Below are 14,608 nucleotides of genomic sequence, written 5' to 3'. Positions count from 1 at the left end.
AAAAGCAGTGCAATAGGACAACAGGTAAAGAAAGGAAAGTATAGACTTGAAGATAAGAACTGATACAGATGGAGAACAAAACAAAACAGACAGGGAGGGAATGAAGCTGCAGATCAGCAACAGCGATCTCTAAGTTTCAGCTGACATTTGTTTTGAAATAACACCCATCCAACAGATTCAAATAGTGGATAAAATCCAAATGTAGCCACATAAAGACTTTTACAGGAGTAATTTTACACTGCTAACTTTCCTTCTAGAGTCAGTCTCTTTACAGGGCAGAAACTTAACCATATTATCACCCAGTAACAGCAGCCTTCTTTCTAACATTTTATGCATGTGAGGTGCCAGACCTTTGCAGGCTTTGGATTAAATGAGCAATTTACAAACCTTGTGTTAGAGTAATGAAGGACACAGAAAAGGAGGATAATGAAGGGTATAGAAAACAGTTGCAAAATGCTTGGTCATTCAAGCAGTATACATTTAAATCCCACCATTTTCCCAATTCCCACTGTGTTTGCATTTCTCTAAGTGCATAACTGACTGTGTGTGTTTCACACATGCACACATACACTGATAACAATTAAAGACAAAGCAATGGCACAGGACAGAGTTATTTCCACAGACTGTCCTTGCCATGGCCATTACCTGATTCACAAAGTTACAGGTACACAGTGTTCTTCAGCTTCAGCCTTCTGAAAATTAACTGACCTAGAAATAATTTTTTTAAAGTACTTTCATATCCTCTCTCATTCTTTTTATCCTTCACCTCCCTAAGGAAATATTTTTAATTACTTGGATTCACTCAAAATGAAGAGCAAAAGTTTCTCATCAGGAAAAATCCATCTCTTACACTGCAGGGAAGCAAGCACATAGCCTCAAACATTAGAATATTGTTTCCTTAGACTGAAAAAGAAATCCTCAATGCAGTACCAAATCCTGTGGATTAAGCTCTTCACAAACAGCTGGCACTGTGCAGATACTGCAGTCTATATCCCAATATATATATGCACACATCCACCTTGTATGAAACCAAATTTCTGTGTGTCCATTGGTAACCCAGAAGTTCCTTGTGAACTGCCAGTGACTGCCCAGATGGCCGGACAAGTCCATTAGGAACAAACCAGTTTTGCTGTGCTGCAGCCATAGCTGGGAGACCCCATCCAGATCAGAGCTGACAGAACCACCTCCACAGAAGCTGCCCAGTAACATAAAATCAAACACATTCCTATCAGCAGCAGTATTTTGGGTGACATGCAGCAGATGTGTAGAGCAGGCAGACAGCAAGAGTTTGTCTGACTGACTCTCACCAGGCTTTTATTAAAGCATCTTCTTTAGATGGGAAACTGGGATCCCTCTCAAGCCTGGACAACATGAGACTGCTACTGCTAGGACAGTACCACAGACCACAATGCCACAACAACTTCAGCCTCTAACTTGGTAATCAGAAGCATTGGTAAATTTAATTTTTTTTCCCCAAAAAACTAGGGAATGATAAAAACTAAGAAACAAGGGCCAGCATTTCCCACTCTAAGCCTCAGCTCCAAGCAAAATAAAAATGTCAGATCTAATCTACACTCACAATTAGGTTGTGAACATAAGCAGAAGGAATGAAAGAAGTTAGATGTATTTCACATGCTATACACATAACCTACCTAAGTTTAAAGCCCAAGTTAACACAAACATTTGTAGCTTTAAGCAAACAATGATCATGTGTCTGTCCCTGCTTGATTTTACTAGGGCAAATGGCATTTATTCCAGCAGTACTTGATTGTGGAATATCTACTCTATAGCTAGAGTAGCTATAGCCACAGGCAGCTGTAATCCACTCAGAATTCTTGCCAAGGTCAAAGAAAGGAAACCTGGGTCTAACCAGCTGTTTCTTAAGAGTGATTCAAGGCAATGGTGGGGAATTAATGGACATATCCACTACATGATAAAAACAGCAGCTGGCACCACCAAGTAAAAAGATTTGAAGGGCTCCTTTACATCTCTCTTCACCTCCTTCAGACAGCACTGCATGCAAGCATTTGCAAGTCAGACAGGCAGCACCCAAGAAGTAAAGAGTGCAAGTACTGAAACCTGATTTATGGAAGATTAGGGGGACACATGGAAACACACATGGCACATAGACATTCTATAGGAGTTCACACTGCAAGCAGCTGCCAAGCAGAATTTGAATGCTGGGCCCATGGGAGCACCAACAAGCTGTGGTCTGCTTGAGATGGGGCTACAGCAAGAAAAAACTGAGGAAAAACAAATGTAATTGTATGTTATTTTATGTCTATTTGCCCATGCTTTAGGAAAAAGAAAATAGTTTTTTAAAAACATCACTCCACAGAAGTATGGCACATACCTGAGTATCACATGAATAGCAAGGAATTTTTATTTTCATTGTACTGATATTTAATTAGCAGCTTTAACATAAGCTTGTAATTAGTTTGGTAACTACTAAAAAACATTCCTAGGTTCAATTGAGTTCGTAATGCACACCTTGACCTACCCCTAAAGACAACAGCATGCAAAAGTCTTGTATCAAGTCCTTCCGCTGAATCTCTAAGTGCCATTTAATTTCTTTAAGAAAGAAAAGAACCCCCACAGACCAGCAAAAACCACCCCACATTCCCCTTCCAATGCAGAGATGCTATTTTTCAGTCTCAGTATAAAATATAAAATCACATTGATTCCTTTGAGATACTAAAGCTGAAAGAGTAGCAGAGATTTAGGCTGAGAACAACATAAAAAATGCAAAAGGAACTGTTACACCCTACTACTATTGTGATATCAGCTTCCTGTTAGAATAATAATGGCAATCTTCACCTTTGGTCACAAGGACTTTTTATTCAGACACTGAAGTAAATGCTTATGCAGATTTTTTAGTGACTGTGAAGAAGTCATTTCCTTTCTCACAAAAAAAAAAAATAAAATCCATAGCTCAAAATTCTACTGGCAATTAAACTTTAATAAATATAGTTTAAGTATCCAGTGCAAGTTAATCCAGTACCCTGTTATAGCAAGATACAATTTTATATTTTTACATTAACTCCCAAGCTTCTAGAATGTTTATCTCGTATGAGGAGTATGAAAGTTTAAGATAACTCAAGATTCACACTTATCTACAGCTGAAGTCAAGCATCTGATTCCTGTCCTGTCATTTCAAACACAATCCTACTACCACGATGTAATTTATTCTACAGTTTAATAAAAAAGAAAAAAGACTAACAAGAATTAAGGGCAGAGTTGAAAATATTCTTCTTCAGTACAATATTACTGCCCAGCTGCCAAATGCTGTCATGCGAAGGAGAACACACAATCATTTACAACTGTTAATAAATATTTCCACCACCACAAAAACTCAAGGGAAAATACTTTTCTTCCTTCTGCAGGACAAGCATATTCCAAGCCATGCTCACACAGAACAACACTAAGAGCACCTTCTCAAATACATTGAGGGAGTTGTGTCCTGACACAGAGAATCTAAGTATGCTCACTAAGGCAGTAGCATCAAGAAGTGACAGAAACATAGGAAGACTGGAGACAAGAGAAAGGGCTTAGGAGAGAGAGGTGTCAGAAGCTATCAGCTGAAGAGCAATCTCCACCTCCTGCTTTCAGCCCCTGGAAAGCTATGACTCACTTTTTTTCTGAAGAACTCAAATGACTTAAGTTGCTAACCTCAGGCATATTAGTGAGGAAACACATTCTGTTACATGCTTTGATGGAAGAACATTGCATTACACTGGAAATCTCTCAGAAAGACTGAAACCAAAAAGGGGGGTTAGAAAGAAAAAAGTGTAGGAAAAGGTTATGAAACAAGCCCTCAATACACCTAGTAAAGAGAAGGCAGAGTGAACAACTTACTTTCAAATGGTGGATTGCAAATGGAACACCCAAGAGACTGCTGGCCTGAATTATCAGATCTATTTCAGTTGCTAAAATAAAACCTTTCTCCTGCATTCAGCAGTGAGTGCCCTCATTTGAACATCCCTTTTTTCCTCCCTGTAACCCAAAATACTTCTACAAGCAGCACAGCTTGTAATGACTTGCACCACATTAGCTCAGCTGGTGAGAGCACGGCGCTAACAACACCAAGGGCGCAGGTTGGATCCCTGTATGCGCTACTCACTGAAGGGCTGGACCTGATGATCCCTGTGAACTCCTTCCAATTCAAAATATTCTGTGATCCTCACCTTTAAAGTATGTCCCACGGAATAAGCCAGGCAATCTTGTAACAGCTCAGTCATTTTTCATTAACCAAACAATCTGGACTGAAAACATCCAGAAGATGACTAAGATGTTCATCCTTGAGGTTTTGGTAAATAGCTGGGCAGGCAAAACTCCTAACACAGGTAAAGTTTATTCAAGCAAACACAAAATTTTGTTACAGGACAGGCCAGTGTTACGAAATTAGTTCTCTTCCCTGCTATTACAATTTTTGCTGTCCTTCATCTTGAAGGCAAGCTGTCTCTTTGGACATGTCCTCTTAACAAATACATCACAACAGATATTTTACTACAGCAAAGCTTCAGCAAGTCTGTTATCAGAACAAAACTCTACACTGTATCTGCTTCCTGTCATCACTCCAACATTATGGTGAAAAGTCCTACTGCTCAGTAACACACTTCTTGATGGCACATGGATCATAGGTGGACAAGCATGACCTATACAGAACAGGAAGAACAGAATACTAGTTATGCATGCTAAATGCAAGAAAAAGGACTTTTTGCCCAAGCTCTATGTGGCACAACAGAATTTCCCTCACTTAAAGAACTGCAAATATTTGTTCAAATTGAGAGAAATACTTTATCCCCCATTCTCAAAACCTGAAACCAATCAGCATTCCCAAATCAGGGTAGAATCTTTGCCAAACGTGTTCAATAAAAAGAAGGCAAGCCATGATGAAGAGACTGAAAGAATCCTGGAATGCAATGAGGAATTTAAGGGGAAAAAAAAATAAAGCAGCCAAAACCCCCACCCCACTTCTACAAACTGAATCTCATTAATTCAGCATAACACTGACGACAAAGTAGTCAATTTGATATTCTTACACACATCATTACACCATTCCACAGACACCATTCCATTTTATTGAAAGACACTACAATTAGTGGAAAGATCTTGCCCTTCAAAATATCCTGATATTGGCACGGGGAGGGCACATGTTTTACTCCAGATATTTATAAAAGCCTCTGGAGAAAATGAAACATAAGAACTTCCCCACTTCACATATTCATAGCTGTACATCAGATAGCATGTTACTGGCAGTAAGTAGCCTGTAAAAACTCCTAAAACATGATTTTTTCTTAAAAATAGCTGCCCAAACAAACCATGTCTAGAAATCTTCACCCAGAAAAGGCACCCTTTGCTCAAAAGAAAGTTTGCTTGAGGGAAAGAAAAAAAAAGCCCACAAAAGTGACAAGTGTGTAACATTCCACAGTTCATCTGGAACTGCTGCAGCCCAATCTAAATTACAATGTCCGTGGCTGTTTATGCTCTAAGGAAGTACAGTAAGTACAGTACAGCCCATTCAGGTTGTTGGAATGCCACTGATCATACACTCAATTGCATCTATTCATTAGAAACACTCAGTCCACAACAGCAGCTGCTTTTACCACCACACCCCAAACACCACCCAGTTGCCCCAGGTGATTCCAGTGGTTTACCAGCCCACAGGACAGATACCCCACACTCTTGTCCCCCTACAGTGACTGCAAGTTATACTTCCAAGCCCAAGGACTTCTATTTACTAAAGAATGGCATATTAGGTGTGCTTTTGGTTTCAAGCTTTTACAAAGAAAAAGGTCTGGTCTTTTACAGTCATGCTCTGTGAGTTTCAAAACTATTTAGGCTGCACTAATTATTTTTGATTGAAACTCACTAAATAATTACTGTTGAAAAGATGACTTAAGCAAACAACAGATAAGTTGCTCCATTTGTTTCAGAAAAACAATGACTAATTATGCGTGTTATTTTGGTTTCTATCTCTTAAAAACAAGAAATTATGTAATCGTGGCTTCTTTCAGGTGAACAGTGAAGTCCCCATTAGGTTTAGGGGATGAGATTTCACTATAAAACCAAAAACTACACAATGGCTGAAAAATAGAAATCTTTCTGGAAGAAAACAGGTCATTTAAAAAAATACTGGCAACTTCCTAACCAATTAAAAAAAAAAAAAGTCTGTTTTCCTATGTAACACCTATGCTGACTGCAACCAAAAGACATGAGAATTTGATATTTACTTCATGAATTACACTGCATTTCATATACTTGTTAAGTCCATCAAGTGGTTTATAATGAACCTCCTGGCTGTGTGGGACTTCACAGAAAAAGAGTAAAGTAATAAAATGTTATGTTTCCTTTTTATTTAATAAAACTAATTTCTATTTAATCTTTAAAACTTAAGAGTCACTTTAGGCAGAACAGGGAGGTGCAAACCCCAGTAAGCAACATCTCTAGTAGGATGTAAAATGGTTGTTTTTAAAATCTATCCATGCTACAGATACGTGGAGCTAGAAGTATCCTTTTTCTAGCCTCTAAAATTATTTTCATTTTAATTGTCACTACTTCCCTTCACCCTTCCAAAAGCCAAAATTGTGACTTAATAAACAGACTGAAGAAGAATCCTGATCCTTGCATGGTGTTCACCACATTTCCCACAAGGTTAGTGTTAATATTCAGTGCTCCATCCAGGACACCAAAAATCATCAGCCCAAACCCAGCTGGAAAATGGAGTTCCAATCAGATCAAACTGAGTGTTACAGCCCTCTACTCCTTCTTCACAGCCTCCTAGAATGCTCATGAATAAAGCTTATGACAAACTGCCAGACACTTCAGGATGCTTGCAGCACCTGAACAGGTGATTTGTGTACCATGAAGCAGGATCAGGAGGAGTAAAATGTTGTATTCTGCAGGCTTGCTCTAGTGGAAGGCTCAAGCAGAACATTAGCTGTTCATGGACTGAAATCCTTAACCTCAAAACAGCTTCTCATGGCTTTTGAAAGGGGAAGCTTGGCTGTGGGCTTCAATGCCCACTTACCAACCTCACACAAGCACTGGGTTCAGAGGTAAATAAAAACATCCCCAAAGAAACTGAAGCTGCCTTCACTTCTCTGGTAAATCAGTCCTGTGGCTGCCCAGAGGACTACAGAAGATGTAGTCTGTAGTGTGGCAGGCATTCAAAGGCTGTGATTCACAAGCAGGGACAGAGCAGCTTGGGATCACTGATTTAAAACACATCATGATACAAAAGAGTTCAGCGTCTGATTCAGAACAGCTCAGGCACCAGGGGGAAGAGAAGCATCTAGAGGCAGTAATCAGGTCTGTCACCCCACACTATGCCATCTCCAAGGTCAGATAACATTCACATCATCTCAAGAAGCTCCACTCATTCACACCCTCCAGGACAGTGAATCTTTATGTGGTCTGGACTCACCTTAGGAAACTCAGCACTTTTATTCACAGGATTCCAGTCTTGAAACCTCTATTTGGACCTTAGCCAAATGTGACCCTGGTTAAGCACAGACCTGAGTGCCAAACACACCTAAAGAATAGGCCCAATAGTGCCATTGCCAGGCAACAAGTCATAGCTAGGGAGAAACAACAAATGGGAGGATGGAAGAATCATGGTCAATGAGGAGGGGCAAAAAAAAGCCCAACCAAAAATGTGAGCAAAATTTAAGGAGCAAAAATCTCCACATCAGAGTCAGAACTGAGTTCAATGCTCAAGAAGCAGCAATACCATTGTATGAACATTGAAGTCAAAATAGCTGAATATATAAAAAAATTTACACACATACTTCATTGCACTGCTTTGAATACCAAGACATTTTAACAGGTGTTCAGGTATTTCTGGTTTATACATTGGCTTAACATTTCTGTGCTGTGGTGTGCTCAAAGTACTTTCCAAGATTTCAGCCCAACAAGCCAAGTTCTATGTGTGAACGATTTGTCCCTGTAACCTACCAAATGTGCATTTCCAATCCAGAATCCAGCTGTGCTCATTTCACCTTGGCTCATATGAACAGGGAGTGTTCCCATCCTAAACAGCTAGGGAAATTTAGAGGCTAGAGTTCTAAAAAACACTGTTTCCATGATGTACTAGAGATCAGAGAAAATCCTTAGATCCTCCAGTTAAATAATTCAGTACAGCATCTTGGTTCACTGGACTAGGAAGTGTTTAGATGTTCTGCAGCACTTATTAGATATGCAATCTACTCTAGCTCTGATTATCTTGTGTAGCATAAACTCTTTGGCATAGAAACAGCACTAATTAATATTTATATGGCTCCAGGGAAATGCATACTCTTATACTGTTTATAATAATGCTTGATGTTAGTTTTGTTTTACAGAATCAGAATATAGTCTAGGAGAGTAAAGAGACTCACATTCTGCCATTAGTGAATGGGGGCTAAGTTTTGAAATCAAGGAAATGCCACTGAATGCACTTTGGTTTTAAATCTCTCCAATTTGTATCAAGGACTATAAATGGAAATGTTTCAGCTTGTCAACAACTTCTATTCAATCGTACAGGGGAAAAAGTGCTCCTACAACACTCAGAATCTGAACCCAAACCAGCATTTTTTCTCTAAAAAGCAAAATTTTGAACTACTCCTGGACAGGGGTGAAAGCTGACACCAACAATGGAAGCACAAGCAAGATGAATGCAGCTCAACACAAAAAGAATGTGTTCTGCACCATGTGAAAAGTCTTTGACTTAAGAATATATTCTAGCATTAATCCCAGGATGACAAAAATAAAAAGCATCTCTACACCAAGTCTCTGATCTGAGCAGGGCTACCACCTCCTAATAGAAGCAGAGAAAGCAAAGAAGAAAAGGTGTGGACAGAATCACTGCAGTCAGCTGAACATCTATCCAAGCCCTCCTGCTTCTGGCCAGCAGCAAGAGAGATTCTTCAAATACCAGATATTGTGTCTATAATTTCTTACAGTTTTTTTCTGACAGTGAGCTGGGCTTAGATGTGCAAGACATAATTGCACCCTATTATTCACAACTAAGGCTTGTTTCTAAGCATTGCAGGGAAAATGAAGAAACAAAAAAGAAAAAAGAAGAAAAGAAAGCTAATAAAAAAGACAAGCTACTTTTTTCAGTCTCATTTATCAACTGGGGAAACCACAGAATAATCACAGAAGAATCCTAGAGGTGACCATGACTGTCTTTAACACAAACGAACCCCACACTAGTCACATCTGTCCCCAGTAAGTCCATCTGTTCTGTTGCCCATAGAGAAATATGACTGCCAGAAGAATCGGTGCATTTCCAGGATTTTGACAGCCACCATCAAAATCCTTTCTTCAGCCCAGAGTATGAACTTGTTTTGACAGCAGTGCCAATCCTCCCTCCCAGTTCACACATACCTGATCACAACCTGCATTCACCAGCTCCTGGAGCATCTGCCTGTTGACTTCCACGGCTGCTGTGGTGCTGGACTCATTAGCAAAGGGCAGCAGGGAATATCTGATTTCTCGCAGAGCTTTCTGATATGGTCCAAACTTGGGTGTTTGTCTCATCTGCTGCTGCCTTGCAGCATCCTTCCCTATTAAAATCTTAGGGTCCAGAGAAGTTTCACTGCCTGCTCCAATAGGCAGTCCCTGACCTGAAGATTTGGATGGCTGCTTTAAACCTTCTCGAATCTCTTGCAACCTTTGTCTGCTGTTTCCAGAATACGTCGTAGCAGGAAAAGTCTTTGGCCTCATTGTTGATCCAGTTTTCTCTGAGCATAAATACAGCTTTTTTCTTTGTTGCTTTTAAATTATTTCAAAAAGTGTCACTTGATGGTATCAATTTCTTGTAAACATAATCCTTCACAAAGAAGAAAAGGCAAAACTCTCTCAAGAGATTTCTGCCAATGTTTTACTTCAGCTCACAATCTTCACATTTCCTATGGAAAATGATAATCTGTGGAATCATCATTTTGCAGACTGACAGTGACTGAAAAAAAAAACCAGAAAGTACATTCAGTTAAGTAGATATTGTAAATGCCTCTGAAGGGACAGCATGACAATTAATCAAGTGAAAATGAATCAGTTGAACCTCTTAAGCTGTCACAGTTGGATACCCTTTAATGATTTTCACTTTATCTGTTTTCAGCAGGATTCTAGAACATTTTCTCAACATTAATAAATAACTCATTTTTCTTGTAAGTCTAATCTTCAAAATAAATTAAAATAAAACTCCTAAAAACCAAGGTTTAAAAAAATAATTTAAGAATTTTACAGTACCTAATTGTGGCAAGTTTCCTATCCAATTGCATAACTGAATTCTGGACAAGCCTATCCTATTTCATAAATAGGGAAGAGTACGCTTATGAAATGTTTTTCCCCCACTTAAGATTTTGTTTGTTTTACACTAGCTGAGCACAGTTTCAGAAGTTTATGAAAAAGATTTATAATGGAAATATTGATGACTCTAACCATAGCAACTTCTAGTATTTTAATAACAAAGCAAATAACAGAAAGACAAGATATTTTGCCTTTCCACGTGAATAACTTAGCAAAGTCCAAGGCAGCAGTGCTCACCAGAACTGCAAGGAAGAGGGGAAAGGGTATATTGATATTTCATTAGCTGTGCCTTATAGGGAAGAAAGGGAAAAGATGGGTAAATGGAGCTACACAGTAAGAGTGGAAGATGAAGAACCAGATCATACAGCATCCCAACACAGAAAAAGAAGACTTTGAGACAGCTTTATGTTCTCTGCTGCACGTCAGCTCTCCTGCAGAGAACACCTATGCAGCACAGCTGAGCAACTGTACAACTTGTGATCTCCGTGCAGCAGAGGTTACAACAAGAACCCTGCCTTAACTAAATCTTTAAGCATCACCATAACACAATCATGGAATAATGGTGCATTTGGAACAGGATTAAAAGACAGCCTCATCAGAAATGCAACCTTGCTATTGATGCTGGTTATGCAAGTTGGCTTCTTCTGCTGCCATTTGCACTTGCAAAGTGACTCCTGAATGGCACTCCTTGCTGGTAAGGGAAGAATTCCATTCAGTTGTTTCCAAATTGCAAATACAGAGGATGGTAACACACTGTATGTTTCTTCCAGTACCCAGAGGTCAATTGGATTTTTTTAAAAAGTGCTTCACTTTTGATCCCAGGACATTTATCACTGAAAAGGATTTCTCAGGGAAGTACTGTTCTTTATTTTCCTATGCTCATACTAAAAATTCTTTTTGCTGTGATAGCTGTAGCACTTCCCAAAAACCAACAATTTCCAAGCATTCACCATCACTTCTCACTGCCAAGCAAACAGCTTTCTGCTGTGAAGCCCAACAGAATCAGGACACATTCACCTCTGAAGCCCACCATCACTTCCTCATCAGGACAGAGTCCACTTCTAGCTTTCCTCTACCAAGGTCTCAAATGCAACACTGCAGTCAGACCCCAGACTCTTCTATGATGCTTCACCAGACTGAAATGCAGGAGCACAGATTAATCGCTTGAGATTAACCCGAGTCAACCTTTTTTTGTTAGGATTTAAATGCTCCATTAACTAAAAAACACCCATAATGTGTTTGAGGTCTTGAGCTCCTCCATTCTCCACTCTCCATGAATACCCTGCAAAGCTAACTCACAGAGAAGTGACAGCAACATTTGCCAATTGTTTTAAGGGAAGTGCTAAAGCTGTTCACCCAGATATTTATGTTCCCACAAACCAGCTATTGGTCAGTAACAGTTCAAGCTTTCATTGTCTCAAGTGAAGACAAAAGCAACTGCAGGATCTCAAAAAGAGTTTTTTTTCTACTTGGACAGAATATAGCAAAAGATAACACACAGGCTTGGTAAAAAATAAAATACAATAGCATTGCAGCTTTCTTTGGATTGCATCATAACTAGCTAGTGCTTAGAAGATACAGAGCAATTAATTGGTTGATAATTTTCTTTCTTTTCCTGACAGCAGCAGGCACCATATGGCTTGGTTTAGGCATCTGGGTTGTTCTTCCTTTTCAGTCCTTGTGCCAATCCTCAGGCCTGGGACACGCTGGGAGAGCTTGCAAGCCCCCCACCTTTTTGCAGCAAAAGACTGCTTTCCCACTTACACACATGCTTCACATAAAGAACTTCTGTGACCTTTAGCCTCAGCTCGAGTCTAATGATGCTGGGTCAAGCCAGCTGGCAACTTCCTCAGCTTACATTTACAATGCTGCTTAAACCAGAAACCATCCATACTGTCGTTCAGGCAGTATGGATGAGAGCAGCAACAGCACTAAGTATTGGAGCTAACTGCAAACCTGTTTCATATTTTGCAGGGGTTTTTTTTTAACTAAACATGTAAGATAAGAAAAAAAAAAAAAAGGAACATTAAATATTACAGATGATTTACAAGGAAAGACAAGCTGCTGGCTTTTTTCATATCTTCCTGTGATTTGCATTTTTCAGAAAAAAACCCCCATAAAGTGGTTGTATGCTTTAAAAGGTATGTAATGTGTCTCATTCTGTCTAAGCATTTCTAACTGTACATCTGGATTTGGATAATTTCAAATCCTTCTAATCTGCACCCTGCCTGCAGCATGGATGTAACAACAGCCTTCCTGCCATCAGAAGAAATTATTTTTGAGTTGTTAGCCATTCTGACTGAACAGTCCTAAGGTCTTTTCCAAAATGTTACATGTTCTGTACTAATTAGAAGCTTGTCCATTATCCTTCATGATAATGGACACTTCAAGCAGGTGCAACATTAATTACATCAAGTTAAACAATTTTTGAGTAACTGATTCTTTTGTTTCATTTGAGAAATACCAATAGCTACTCTGTCAGCAACCAAACAATTGATCAATGACACACTGAAATTATATGTTGATGTCTGTTTTCCCAGCAGCACTATCTATTCACTCTCCTGTTTCTTCATTCGCCAACAGGCTGCAGTGGCTCTGTGGAGCTGGGACACAGGCAAGAAACTAAAGCTCACCCAAGCTGGTGAGATGTTTCCCTGTAACTGTGCAGGCACTGGAGTGAGCTGAACTTGAAATCGCTGCAGTGTAGGAAGGAGTAAAGTTTTAAGAAACTGCTACAACTTCCTTGTCTCTCTCAATTTACAAGTATCTCTCTGAGGGCTTTTTTAGAACACCAATTCAAGCAAGCGGGGACTGTTCAGCTCGTATTGGAGGTGTACAATGGCGGGGAAGTGTTTCAGGAATTTCATTATTATACAAACCGTGCTTCTCTTTATAAGTGGGCACATTGTGGAAGTGAAGAAAAGTGGAAAGGGGATTTTCCCTAAAACGATTCCACTTCTCCTGCTAACAGTACTGTCCAAAAGTGATTCTGTGCCCGTGTCCCACTGCCAGCCACAAGCAGCGGCCCAACGCAGGGCTCTGGGGAAGAGCTCACCTTCCTCCAGCAGCCCGGCAGTGCCTGACCGCAAAGCCCGGACACTCCAAACGAGCCCTTTCTGCGTCACTTGGGCGAGTGCCTTTCCCGAGGAAAGGGCTATTTCAACACGCACTCCGCTCACGAGGCAGCGGAGAGGGTGGCGAGCTGCTGGCTTTTGGCAGTGACCTTCAGCTGACTGGGAACAGCGGGCCCCGCCGCAGCCACACGGGACCCCGCGGGCCCTGCCCGCTGCCCGGGCCCTCGCTCCTTGCGGCACCGAGCCCGCAGGGTCTGCCCCGCCGGGTCGCCTTCAACCCCGTGCCACCAGGAGCCCCTTCTGCCCCCACTCCTTTCGCGGGCACAAAGCTCCCAAAATAAACTCCGGCCATTTATTAGCAGCTCCGGCCAGCTGGGGCAGAGGCCTCGGGCAGGCGGACCCCCACCCCGCTCCGCCGGAGCTGCGCTGCGCTGTCACACGAGTGTCCGGAAAATGTCGGAGGGTGCGGGCAGGGCGCCCGGGCCGCCCCCACGGGGGGACTCACACACGGGACGCTCGCTCCCGCTTCGAGAACCGACCCGGCTCCGCTCGCCCGCACCCGCCGCTTCCCCACAGGACTTTCCTTTCCGCGCAGGGCAGTTTTGGGGGATGGGGAGCGCTCCCACCCGGAGCTGAGGGGGAGCCCGCGCCGCCCGCACCCGCTCCGCTCACCTCCCCGGGGTGCCCGGCGCCGCCGCTCGCCCTCCGCGGGTCGGCACGGCGCGGCTCAGCAGCGGCGGCGGCCGCGGCGGCGCGGGCCGCTCTCCATCTTCCCCCTTGGCCGTCCCGAGCGCCGAGTGCGGGGCGCAGTCGGGACATTCGCTACATTGTTGGCATTCCATTCGCGCCACGTGACCCCGCGGCGCCCGCGTCATTCCACTCCCCTCCCGGCGCATTCCAGCGGGGGGAGGGGCTTCCAGGGCGGGAAGGGCCGGCGCGCCCTCAGGGACCGGGGTGGCGGGGGCCGCCTGCCCTCCGCCCGCCGGCCCTCTCGGGGCGCCCGTCCGTAGTGTACGGGCAGGAGTGACACCGCTTCCCCTCACAAAACACACTCCGCGTCACAGCAGCTCCTCCCTGGGTCCTGGCGGGAGAGGGTGGCACTGCCTCCACTTGTTGAGGCGAAATGAGCCGGGATAGAATCGTGGAATAGATTGGGTAGGAATGGACCTTAAAAGGCCATCAAGTTTCAACTCCCTGCCCATGGAGGGCACCTTCCACTAACCCAGATTGCTTAGAGCCCC

The 14,608-nt window shown here is 42.2% G+C and overlaps 1 protein-coding gene across 1 annotated transcript in view; it reads right to left on the bottom strand.

Annotated features, from left to right (window-relative positions):
• Positions 1 to 14,225, bottom strand: part of LATS2 (large tumor suppressor kinase 2) — a 48,673-nt gene extending 34,448 nt beyond the window's left edge. The window contains exons 1-2 of the mRNA XM_064717549.1: positions 14,040 to 14,225; positions 9,370 to 9,943 (exon numbers count right to left, since the gene is read on the bottom strand). Of these exons, the coding sequence (XP_064573619.1) occupies positions 9,370 to 9,708 (339 nt within the window). The 5' untranslated portion in view covers positions 9,709 to 9,943; positions 14,040 to 14,225. The remainder of the gene's footprint in view (positions 1 to 9,369; positions 9,944 to 14,039) is intronic.
• Positions 14,226 to 14,608: the final 383 nt, after the last annotated feature.

The sequence above is a fragment of the Zonotrichia leucophrys genome, chromosome 1 (genome assembly GCF_028769735.1).
Source record: "Zonotrichia leucophrys gambelii isolate GWCS_2022_RI chromosome 1, RI_Zleu_2.0, whole genome shotgun sequence".
Taxonomy (NCBI): Eukaryota; Metazoa; Chordata; class Aves; order Passeriformes; family Passerellidae; genus Zonotrichia; species Zonotrichia leucophrys.
This window is presented reverse-complemented; position numbering and strand designations above follow the sequence as displayed.